Source organism: Vespa crabro, chromosome 2 (assembly GCF_910589235.1).
Source record: "Vespa crabro chromosome 2, iyVesCrab1.2, whole genome shotgun sequence".
Lineage (NCBI taxonomy): Eukaryota > Metazoa > Arthropoda > Insecta > Hymenoptera > Vespidae > Vespa > Vespa crabro.
In genome coordinates, this window is record NC_060956.1 from 135,282 (window position 1) to 147,906 (window position 12,625).

The 12,625-nt window shown below is 44.1% G+C and overlaps 2 protein-coding genes across 6 annotated transcripts in view; one reads left to right on the plus strand and one right to left on the minus strand.

Annotated features, from left to right (window-relative positions):
- Nucleotides 1-199: 199 nt before the first annotated feature.
- LOC124421978 (3-phosphoinositide-dependent protein kinase 1) overlaps nucleotides 200-12,625 on the plus strand; it is a 148,086-nt gene continuing 135,660 nt past the window's right edge. The window contains exon 1 of one of the 3 annotated variants that reach the window (XM_046957801.1): nucleotides 200-416. In XM_046957801.1, the coding sequence (XP_046813757.1) occupies nucleotides 215-416 (202 nt within the window). In that variant the 5' untranslated portion in view covers nucleotides 200-214. The remainder of the gene's footprint in view (nucleotides 417-12,625) is intronic. The other 2 variants (XM_046957804.1, XM_046957807.1) reach the window with 2 other exon arrangements.
- Nucleotides 3,649-9,890, minus strand: LOC124421987. 3 transcript variants are annotated; one of them, XM_046957824.1, is made up of 5 exons: nucleotides 6,309-9,890; nucleotides 4,808-5,368; nucleotides 4,551-4,749; nucleotides 4,392-4,484; nucleotides 3,649-4,082 (listed from the first exon to the last, which is right to left on the minus strand). In XM_046957824.1, the coding sequence occupies exons 2-5, from the start codon at nucleotides 4,927-4,929 to the stop codon at nucleotides 3,816-3,818; spliced, it is 681 nt and encodes a 226-aa protein (XP_046813780.1). In that variant the 5' UTR covers nucleotides 4,930-5,368; nucleotides 6,309-9,890; the 3' UTR covers nucleotides 3,649-3,815. The 3 variants fall into 3 exon arrangements, with proteins under 3 accessions (XP_046813780.1, XP_046813779.1, XP_046813778.1); XM_046957823.1 differs by having other exon boundaries at nucleotides 4,808-4,975; nucleotides 5,141-9,890; XM_046957822.1 differs by having other exon boundaries at nucleotides 4,808-9,890.

Here is a 12,625-nt window from a genome sequence, read left to right on the forward strand (position 1 = left end):
AATTTACGCAAAATATATCGCGATCGTTTTAGTTTATCATAAATCGGAACGTTATCATAAATTCTCTACCGACGATAAGGACGATCGCGTTATTGTCGACGACAGAGGATGATTTTAGTCTTAACCGAGGGATGAAAAGAAAGTACGGTAGTAGCGCGCTTCATTTTCAAACTATTCCGCGTGTACGTTTGATCGTTCGAAGATCGATCGGAAGATGGCACCAGGAGTCTCTGCGGTGGGAAAAATTCGAGCGATCGACGTCGCCGTCCGAAACCATGATGGCCGAGGCAGCGTTTGCTATTTCGAGGAGGGTAACGCGAGTGTGTGTCCTCTTTATCGAGTGTTAAATCAAGCGAGAAGCTCCCGAGCCCGGCGAAAGCATCCTTTAAAGAATGACCGACGGTCCGTCGCCACTCGTGAGTAATGACAATCTTTATTAAGATTTTTATAAGACGATGCTCTCAAGGAGGATCGGTCTTTCGTTAGGTTATATTCAGATTTTTTTCAGACTCGTCTATATTCTTACGTCAAACGATCAACTGTACTAGCGTTCGATTATAGACGATTAACGCGTAGAATCCTAATGGATTTTGCGAAGGAAGGAAGAAACATAAAAGCATAAGAAAATTGTTCGACGATGAGCGATTTGGCAAATTGATTTGCATCTGGTCGTTCTCGATTATTGTCCTTCGTCAAGCGCGCGCGCGCGCGCGAGAGAGAGAGAGAAAGAGAGAGAGAGAGAGATTCGCGATGCATACGATACGATATCAAAAGTTTGAACGCGCATACGCGAGCCGCAGGTTCATTGGCCGTCAGCCGATTGACGTCATTGCTTGACAGCGAGTGTCACCTGTTTGGACCGTTGCGCCTCGTTCGGCCCGTGACGTCATTGCGCCGCGATGATGCAATCGAGCGTTGCAATCTCCGTTCTTCCAAGCGAGCGAATAGGAAGGATTATTCGCGGCCGCTTCTCTTATGGCTCTGGATTACCTTTCAATATCTCGTCTAATCTTCTAACGAACTTGGTCGAATTACGTCCTAACGATCGAATTATATATATATATATCTTCATACGATCTAAATCTTTTGACTTTAGATACGCATGCGTCCATTGGATTAATAAAAAAAGATAAGCGATCAAACTTATCGAGAGATATTATTTTAGTTTCATTTATGGTATCGAGAATAGATAGAGATTTAAAATGTCGACTCGACTAAGTCGGAATACATGATATATAAGGTGGTCGAAGTGTTTTTTACCAGATGGCGCCACGTGTATGATATTACACATGTATGTATTGTAATACGGAGATAATGCGTTCGATATTTGAAACTATTTTAAAAGCTTCGTAGTTTGCTCGTATACGAATAGGTTTACTACGTCAAGAAAACGGGCGTAGAAACGATCGCGTAATCAAAATTTATGTATGAGACGACATTTGAAAGATATTTGACGTTAGCGCGAGATAGCGTTTAGTGCGTCATCCGCGAGCGTAGGCGCGGATTCCGTGTAGGTGAAGTTGTCATCGCGTCCGGAATAGCATCGACGCGCGCGCGTTCAGGCTGACATCATTTCGACGGAATAATTTTATATTTGTTTCATATAAGTGTTCCATATATGAAAAAATGCGGTCGATGACTCATTGTCAGCGCTTCGTACGATCAGCGCCGATGACGTATCGCATTTTTTCTCCCGTCAACTTGTCGTAGAGTGACCGTAGCAGAGATGTCTTTAGCAAAGTACGCGCAATACGAGATGGAAATGTTATTTTGGACACGAACGCGTCTTATTCTTATTCCGAAGGACTATCTTAAATAATGCGAAACTCGTGTATGACGTATACGAGGTGTAATTGCAAGGAATGCCTGAAAATGACACCGAATGATTCAGACTTCCTCTCTCTCTCTCTCTCTCTCTCTCTCTCTCTCTCTCCTTATGTCCACGCACGCTCCGTTCACGTCGATTTCACGTACACTACATCTGCGTGTTAAGTTAAATTGGCTTGGAGAGAACCGAAGCGTGCGCGCGCGCGCGCTCTCTCTCTCTCTCTCTCTCTGCTTTCTTATATGGTTCACGTAAGTACCAACGAATAGCTAGAACGGATGGATATAATAGAGGAGAGACGAGCGCGCGCTCCCCGTAGGACAAGTGCGCCTACTCGAGGTCCTACTACTAAGTATCCATTTGCATATATCAAATTATGTCGAACAAGACGCGCGATCCAAATGGAAGGCACGGGGGGCTCTAACTGATCGCGATCATTCACATTGGTCCAAGATGTTACGCTTCTTCTCCTCCCTTCTTTCGGTGTCTTTTGAAATTCCGCTCTTACGTTTATGCAGCAGCGAAATTCCGAAAGAATATGATAATCGCGCGATGCGCTCTTTCGAGATATCGGGATTAAGGATAATTAACTGGTAAATACTTAAAGAAACACTTAGAGACTTCGTTAAGCGCAGTCGTTCGAGTCCAAGGATCGGTGCCGACTTTGCCAGTACCATCGCTCGTGATCCGATTAGCCAAGTTAATGGATAGAAATAATCGCCTTTTCGCTAAATGGAACGACGTGTCCGTATACGTAGTAATACGTATATTACGTAGAATAGTCTTTGTTCCTTATGCCAAGTATCACGTCGAGTCTCGAGAAATTTCTTAAACGTCCTCTGCGAAATTTTATATGATATTAGGAAACGATTAGACGATGACATATTAAAATATATTAGTTCCTTTATTTAAATTGGCTCTTTTAGAGTTCTTTTTTAAATCTCCGAGATCCGGCTCGAAGGATTGCTATAACGTTAGATCTAACGAGAACGTCCTGGCGCGCGATGTCGATAGTCGAACGGAAAGAGCATAATGATTCGTTGAATAATATCCGACATAATAGATAAATGATCGACCACATATAAGTGGGATTAAAATGAATAAAAGGTAACGTGGAATAAGGATAAGTAAGCGATCGATAAGTCAATCAACCGTCAACAAGCGGCGGAGGGCCACGTAGCTGGCTCGACGTTTCGGAATTTCGCGCATACATCCGAGGTGCCGTAACGGATAGGAAACTGCACGATGTTGATGTCGTAGTCCGTGTTGACGAAAATGGCGTTGACAGACGGTAGGTGAAATTTATTGGCTAGATCGTCCTCTTGAATCTCCCCGGTTATCGGATTCGTATAAGCGCAACGCGTTTTTGCCAAAACGCAAGCAGTAGCGTTGACGAGGAGTTGGCTCAGTTTGACGTCCGTCAAATTGAAGCTTGGAAAGATTCGCAGGGCCTCGCCTACGCACTCACGTAACTGTGGAAAAAGTTGTTCGGAATAGTAGAGGATCGCGCGCCTCGACGATCTCGTATATCATATTTAGGCGCAATATTATTTAGGCTCAACTATTTATATATATATATATATATATATATATAAACTATATATATATTATATTTCTTCTTTTTCTTTCTCCTCTTTCCCTTAGCCGCACACAGTGGGAAGACATTATATACAATGGATCGTTATATCCAACGGGTGTTGTGGTAGCGTCAGGCTTGATGAGCGACGCCTTACGAATAATGAGAGAGGGAGAGAGACGACTTCCTCCAAATGCCTATATTATAAAATAAAAGATAGAGGCCAAAAAGAAAAGTGTGTCGTTCGTCGTATAAAAGGACTTTTATATACATACATACATACATACAGCTTTTTTGTTATTTATACAATGCATTCCATGGGATGGGATTATCGTATACCTATCTACACCCCACCATCTACGTACGCGTAAGTACGTGAGTACGTACGTATGCGCCTATATACAAGGGGACTTATTACAGTTGGCTCTTGGTGCATGTAATTAAAGCGTCGGAGACAAAAGTTTCTAATTGGGATTTTCGAGGACTTGCAGGATTCGTTCTGGGATCGATGGGCTCTGCTCCGGGTCGTACGGTAATGGAATCGGTGTTTTGCTGTTCTCTGAACGCGCAAACGGCTCTCAAAGTGCGAGGATATATTTTTATTATAAAGCCGGAATTCCTCCTTCGTGCTTTCCGGCCCGTCGTTGTTCCTTCTTCCCTTATGGTTGCGCGCAAAGCGTCCTATACAATATTTACATCGTTCGTCCTTTTAATAGCGTTGTCGTTTTCGAATTGCTCGAGGAAGAAAAAGAAGCTCGTGGAGCTTCTTCTATTAAGAAGATACGTTCTATTTATGTTTTCGATTTCTTTAACGTATTTCTGGTCTCTCTTATTTACATGTTATTTTATTCAGAAACTCTGCGACATATGTACACGTGCGCGCACGCAGAATTAAAATTAAAGGATAATAGTCACGTTCGAACGAAGGGAAAAAGAAGCGAGAAGTGGAAAAAAAAAAAGAGGAAAAAAAAGAAGGAGGTTGTACGTTACCAGCGTGTCCTTGTTCACTTGCCGAATGCACTCGAGGAAGGTACAGTAGATCGTAACAGGACCGACACGGTTGTTCAAATTATTCGTCGCATTCTGCATAAAGGAACGATTTTATCGAAAACGTTAATAATAAAGTCGAGTTCAATATTATTCGCTTACTCTCAGATAGGTTTGGCAGTGACCGTAATCGGTATTATTCAGGTACATGTCCGCGCACGCGGACATACTTAATAGCAAGGGATATCCCGTTGGTTGATTGCTCGCCCTATAAAAGCAACCGTAACAGGCATCGCGCAGCGTAACGTTGGCGCCTTGCGATTCGTTGCACAATTGATTCAGTAACTCGGGGATCCTTACGCTGTAAATTGATATTGATTGTAATGAAAAAAAAAGTGAGCGAACGAAGACCGACCTACTTTTTTATCGTAGCCAGGGAGCCGAACAATAACTTGGATAAGCCGTCTTGTATCAGAGCATCTCCGTTGTCGAGAAAAGGCGGAGATATCAGGAAAAGGAGGACCACCGGTAACCTCGCCATTGCGGCTTTAACACGCAGAGTTTTGCGAAAAAATCCTGGCTCGGGCCTGTTTTTATACGGTAGATAGGCATCGCGCGTCGGACCGCATCGAACCGCGTCCCAAGGACGTCGTACTCTCGTTCGTTCGAACGAGCACAAGATAAACAAATAGGCCGCTCTATTATAATAACGTATTATACCTACGTTGTAAATATTGTGAAAATTAGTTTACCTTCGATAACGGAAGTTTTCGTCCGCTTTGGACGATGTCAAATCGGAGCACAATTATGCACGGTCGTTCGACGTTATTCGTTCTTCGTTGATTCGTTCGGGCCGATTATGAAACGAAATTTTCATTCTCCGTGTCCGTGAGAACGCGACATCATCCTGTTGCGAATGGAAAGCCTCGAAGGAAATGCCAGCCGCGAGCTCGCCTTGTTTATTTATCGCTTTTAACTAACTGACAGTTACGCATAAGCCGTGTTATTATTTCATGAAAATAGACCGTAAATAGGGGACAGGAGACGGAAGAAAGGGAAAGAACGGGCGCGGGGTTTGTCGCGGATGCGATCCATCGGATGAATTCTTCTCTCTGGCTTGATTATTACGACGTGAAAATGTCGACGAATACGTGCCGTCGACCTGGAAACTCGTATTCGTTCATGCACTTTACCACTTATCGCGAATAATTTCGCGAATCGTCGATTAATTTTATTCCTTAGTTAAAGCTCCTTTGATAGTTTGCACCGATTATTTCTTAGCGCTTATTACTAGAACCTGAAAATTGCTCGGAATAATCCCGTCGTCGTGCGTGGATGCATTAACTTCGCCGATTTGACTCGTCGTCCATCTAAAAAACATCGTTACTTTCTCGTAGGAGATAAGAGGAAGCAAAGATGACGGAGAAAGCGCAATAGTGTGGCGCAAAACAAGCGCGAGCCTAGGATGCGCTTTTCGCGTCGATGGATTTTAAACTCGGCTCTTCCTCGTTTTGAATGCCGACTCGATATGCTTTTAACGATGAGCATTAACACTTATGACACTCACAGATATCGTCGAGCGATGCATTCGAAGTAGAAAATAAGATTGGTAGAAGAAAATGAAAAAGAGCGGAGGGAGGAGGGAATTTGTACTCGTTAAAAGCTTCGTTATATCGATTAAAAGTGCTCCCTTGTTTTTACAATGTACATGTGTTTAAGCGTGTCTCGCGCCTATTTGATAAATCTGCTCGCGTTCGTTCGTTCGTTCGTTCGTTCGTTCGTTCGTTCGTGCACGCCTTACACCGAGTTGCAACACGTATCGGAAATAAGACCAGAGAGGGTGGACTTTGAGAGGTAATTCTGTCTCGTCGTTGTAGGAAATAAATTTTGGTAGATTTGGAATGGATTGGATCGAGTTACCGGTCACCGAACGAAGCCACTTTCGTCGAGAAGCAGAAAGAACGTTGTTGATCGACAACGACGCGCAGCTGTCATCGTCTCTCGGTGTCTCTCAAAGGCTCGCTCACTCGCTCGCTCTCTCTGACATTTTTCTTTTTCGCCCCCGGAGGCAACCTCGCGACGCGACGATGTTTTTAAGAAATCGCCGGGAAAATGCAGCTGTCGTCGCGACGGGCCTGGATATGATGCATGGATTTCTTTGATGTCACGTTAAATCCGCGCGAGTGAAAGAGAACCTCTTAATTGGACGATGCTTTTCTACTGATGCTCCTCGTACGTTTCTTTTTTTTTCTGTTACGGAATTACGAGATCGTCCGATCGTTGAACGTGCAACAAACCTTCGCGCGATAAAAGATTTATTCGCTCGTTGAATGTATCTTTGGTTGTTTAGCAAAAGCCACACGACGTGCCAGCGTACATAGCCTCTATCTAGATACTTCCGCAGGGGAGTATACGAGTTTCGAGGGAGTTGGGAAGGAAACTAGGCAGTCTACGAGGCAGCTTACGAGGAGAGACGATGCACCCGCATCTCTGCTATTTATGCGTCAAACGTTCGCTGTAAAGAGAGCCATGGGAGAGGACTTGCTTAAAAACGAGGAGCGAATTAGAGGAAATTCAAGAAATTCGATGGCGACGCGATTGGTTCACACCAGCAGAGTCCTCCTCGAAACTCTTGGCGAACAATAAGGAGCACAAGGATTTCTGCAACATCTCGCGTTTTTAGCGTATGCTCTAGGGCATCGTATAGGGCAAGGATATATATGGGCAACCATTTACGCGTATCCGCAGCATATTTTTTCCAAGCGTCTGCTCTTATGGAATAGTTCGCGCGCGGCAACCCTCGACCGAAAAAGCCCGGCTGCTTGCTCGAGCTCGTTTCAGACTTACGGATCGTTAGCTTTACGAAAGCGAGGCCCCTTCGTGCTCTTTCCTACTTTCTCTCTCCCTCCCGCCTGCTATCGACGAGTATCGTAAGAAATTAGCGGTGTAACGTACGCCGCGATAAAAATCAGTTGGTTGCGCGAAAGGTCGCACGAATCGTTCCCGAGAGAGAGAGAGAGAGAGAGAGAGAGAGAGAATACGATCGTTGGAGGAAAGCGCATTATCGTTACCGTATCGTTAGATATTCCCATCGACATCGACCGTCCTTCGATTATTCCTCCGGCAATGGTCGAATATCGATTGGAAATTCGACGGTAGGAAATTCGATCGTACGAACCGATTACTCGTTCGAGAAGAATAATAGATAAGAATAATCCTTCCTTATTGTTGCCTCTTTGAGACTCATGGTATTCGTTGGGCCATGGTTAAAAGGGTTAACGGCCGTATCAACATTCCTATTCCTTTTTTTCGGTTCGGCTCCCCTTACTACTTTTGCCACTTGCTTCGTTCCTAAGTTGAACGTCGCGTGGGTATCGTATTACGGAAAAAACGCATATTCTCGGCAATGCAAATGTCGGCGATCGGTGTGCGTGACAAATGTAAGCTCGCGACACTTTTGAGAAGCCGAGAATACGCTCGTTAATTTTAACGACCCCATCGAAGCGATGCTTGTATATATCTACAGAGACACCCACACGCCGCCTCCGTCCGCACTCGTTTCTCCTCGTTTCGCGTCGATTCTGTCGTACCAATTGCCGCTACCGATGCGTCACAACCTTGCGTCAAGCCCGTGTCAGGGCCCTACGTTTCAATCGCGATGCCTTGATCGCGATACGATCCTTAACATATCCGAGTACACTTACCCACTTAGATAGATCTTAGAACCCGCTCTTCTTTCTTTATCGTTAACACGCGGGAGAACTTTACGTACCACTTATACCTGAGCCGCACGATGGCGTGCCTCGGAGCTGCTTAAATCCCTATAATTAGGAAACAAGAAAAAAAGAACAGATAGAAGAGGAGAGCGGAGGGAAATCGGGTGGAACTGCGACATCATGGCATCGTGACACGTGTCTCACCACGAGCCACGTGTCCGATAGCTCAGAAGTAGGTACGTGCGAAACGAATTCTACTATTACAGCCTGATACGATGTCGAATAATTATAACGTTTTACAATTCGCCTAACGAGCAACGTCATCCGACGTTTTCTTTCTTTCTACGATATATACGAGATTCTTCCTCTTATGCGTTTTATCGAAGAAACTTTTAAGAAAAGAAAAGTTTAAAGTTCGCGTTGCGACTTTGATCTTTTTTGATCCAGCTTGATCGACGTAATATTTTTATAATAAATCTTTTTTCCCTTACTTTTTTTACTTTAGCGACACAAAATTGGCAAGATATTTGCCCGCATCGTGTCTTAATTGGTTTCTTTCACGAGGTCGTGTCGCGTAATGGAATATCGATGGGCTCTAGTAGTGCTAGAAAGGTGGGTAATGAGCAAAACAAACGAAGGGAAGAATAACAAAGGGTCTTGTTTCTCCTTGCGCTTGCTTCTACATGAGAGAGAGAGGCTTCACGATAGCGCGTTACCATTCTATGAGAAAAATCGAGGGCGAAGTTTCCCGCTCGTCAATTCTCTCTCTCTCTCTCTCTCTCTCTCTCTCTCTCTCTCTCTCTCTCGACGTTCTAGAAAGGGCGGGAAAGGCCGAGCAAGGATGGAAAACGCAGAGGGAAGCTACGAGAAGATACGACGATGACGAGGACGACGATGAGCACGGGGGTGATGGCGGCGGCGGCGGCGGCGGCGGCGGTGGTGGCGGCGGCAGCGGAGACGCGAAGCGGTGGGAGTAACTGCTGCGCCAAGAGTGGTGGCAAAGCGGATCAATACTTTTGTACTCAGCCTCCCTTGGCCTCAGGACCGTATCATACCGTTCTCTTGACGTAATCTAAGCACGTGCCTTTCCCTCGCGTTACGGTATATCGACTTTGAATATTTCAGACGATTTTCTATTTTTAGCAAGATTCTAGATGACGTCGAAAGAACGATCGTCTTGTTTTCCCTCTTGTGTGTGTTTTACGCTCTTATATATTTGTAAAAGTCGTATTTGGCTGCATTAACGCGAGTACAATAAGACGTAGGTATATTAGATACGCGCACATAATAGTTTATCATTTATTTATTTCTTTTATTCCGAAGAGAATAATAAAGAATATATGGTTGTTTTTATACGTTCCCTGCTTTCGACTCTATCATATAGACTTACAAAATAGAATTTAGACTTACAGAATAATCGATTATCATCCCTTATACGTATTAAAATGCCGTGACATCGTTAGAAAATTTAAAGGAATCCTGTATATTTGTACCGTCGGAGCGACCTATTCTATCGCAAATATTAGTTGATCATGCGGAGAAATGCGTTAAAAAAGTACGAAGAATTAAGCTGTTGGTATCGATCGATCGTCGTGCAAGTCTATTGGTTCAAGTTTAAGGCAAAGTTAAGGCGTTTAAGCTGATGGATTTAATGCGCCAACGAGATCACACGGCACTGCGTCAATCTCCACTCCGACGACGAAGCGTATACGTGACGTAGCTTAGTGGGGATGGATGACGTCAGCGGTCGATACACGCGGTTCTGCTCCTCGAGTACTACGCTATCGCCTACGTCTAGAGAGAGAGAGTGAGAGAGAGAGAGAGGGCGGGGGGGGAGGGTAAGGTAAGGGGGAAGGCAAAGGAAGGGGTTGGAACATCACGGGCGTCTCTCTCTTCCAACCTCTCCTCTCTTCTTTCTTTCCTTCCTTCCTCACACCCCCGCCCCTCACCGCCCCTTCCCCCTGCCTTCCTCATCTATCCTGGCGCAATACGAGTCCCTGAAAATGGTCTCTTCTACTTGCATTCCGCACTATTCCTCGTAAGCGCATGGCCTTCGTTATTGCGCCTCGAGTATTACGCAAAGAAAAGTGGAGAAAAAAATGTTTCGCCTAATCTGGAATAGGAAAAAAATCGTTACATCTCAAGCCTTCTCCTTTATCATTTCATTCCTTCTTCTTTTATTCTTTCGTTCTAACATTCCCTTTCGACATGTAAATTGTTATTAACGAAAGTTTATCATAATTTCGAATACATTTAATAGGATTTCTTTCTAGGCTCTGGTTAATGCTAAAACTGGCTAATGGGAGATTCGAAATTGTTGAAGGAGTTTTCTCGAAATCGTGGTTTCCTTCGTTTCTCGTGGTTCTCGCTTTTATAAGCATACGGCATTGGTTAACGTCACGTTCGGTAATCCGCAAATCCAATCGTCAGCTCCTTCGTAAAGTCTAAATTGGGATTTTTAGGATCCACTAAAATCCCGCTGGATTCATATAACCGCTGCTCGAGGACGCGCATCGTATTTGCGACGGCATCATTCTCTACACACTCATCCTCTTTATAATTGGACATAAAATCTTTTTTCCATGATCGATCGGACATTATTGTCCGGTCATTTCTCTAACGGCATATCCGCCGCTGGCGATAGATAAAATTGAGCGATCGAGAAGGTCTTAAGGTCCTTTCCATCGAACGATTATCGCGTTTAGTAACTAGAGAGCAATGGTTACTTTTGCGCACGGGATTACGTCCCCTAAAACCTTTAGCGATAAAAGATATTTTTAAAAGGTTTCCATTTCTAAAGGTCATTGCGATTCTCTTCGCAGTTGCAGTTCTCGTCGAGAGAAGAATCATCTAAGAAAGTTCTTGTTACGGGGCGCTAATCTAAACTCGTGGAAGGGATGATCTCGAAGGCGAGACGAAAAACCATCTGACCATCCAGATCTGGCCAGTCAGAGATTAGTCATTTCGTGTTGGCGCAGCAAGTAATAGCGAAAAAAGTTCTTTCTGAAACGTGTGCCTCGCGAGCGAATGGAAGCGTATACGTCCCGTCGTTAAGAACGGAAATCCATCAGAAATAATTGGAGCTTCTTGCCCTTGCTCGACCAAGGATCATTAGTCCTTTGTGGTCGCGCACCGTCGCTCTCTGTATCAACTTTTCATGCGGCTCGACCACGAAGACGGATGACCTACTGAGATTTTGCCTTTGCGAGCTGAAAGATTCTTCCCAGTTAGCTTCGAGGAAGTTACCTTCGAAGAAATAGAAAATCTCGTCGAAGTTGAAACTTGTTTCAATCGTTCTATCAAAACGAACAATAGCTACCAACGATAGCTACCGTTCAATATCATCAGAGAGATTTGACGAATTTGACAGGAGAAATTTCATTTGTAGAAAGCACGCGACAACTTTGCTACGAGTACGGTAGTAACATCGACGAACCATCCACCTTGTTATTGCTTCTTTTCGCGAGGCCTATTTCTTTTTTTCCCCTCGTTGATTACTTTTTTTCACTTACATTTTGCTCGGCGACTCAGGGAGCTTCGTCGTCGAGAGTGACGGATTCGATGTTCCCATCCCGGGATATATCTGTTAAAGCGCGTGCACGGATAGATGATAAGATTGCGCGCGTGAGGCCCCACTCGAGGAAAAGTATAAGCCCGAGACGAATGGTTCGGTCACGCAATTTCCCAACGCCCGGGCAGATCCTTCAACGCTTCTCTTTTCTTTTTTTCTCCAATTGGTGCGGTTGCTTATTCACGAGATAAAACTGGCGTGTTTTCATTTTCCCCTGAAAGATTTGTCCTCCTCTGATAATCGCAAATCTTGATGATTCGCTCTCTCCCTTCCACAAAGTTAAAAAATCCTCTTAGGAGGATTTTTTTCGGACGAGCAAGACGTTTGTTTACCGGCGTCTTTATGCTTTATGATTATCATGTGCTTTCTCTCTCCGATGATTTTCATATAAATCTTATGAAATTGGTTCGTCCCTTGGCCGAGCGCACTGCTCTTCATAACAAAGATAGATTTTCATCGCTCGTGTTCCTTTCTATAACGTATATTTGCTTGTAAACTGAGCGAGCAATGCGTACGATTTGAGATTGTCCAATGTAATCGAGCGATATATGCGCGATTTATCGTTCGCCGAGATACATCGAGATTAAAGACCATCGGATCGATATCTTTAACCCTACGGTTGCTCTCGCGTATGTTAAAGTTTAAAGGGAACATAAGAAAATAATATACCTATTATACGAGAATATTATTCTAGGAAACGTAGATGGTTACAGGTATATAACAACGTATTAACGTATATCTATACTCATCGCGAAGATTTGTTAAAAGTGCGATATATACGTCGTCGTATTAGGTAGACGATGTGCCGTAAGGGTTAAACCAGTCGATTTCTATTACCGTATATTTCTATTTAATCGTCTTTATCTCGTTCGAATGTAGTAAGTTTCGAAAAGGCGATCACGTTCTCTTCCGGTCATTAGGAATCCTAAGAAAGAACAGGGCGCCTACTA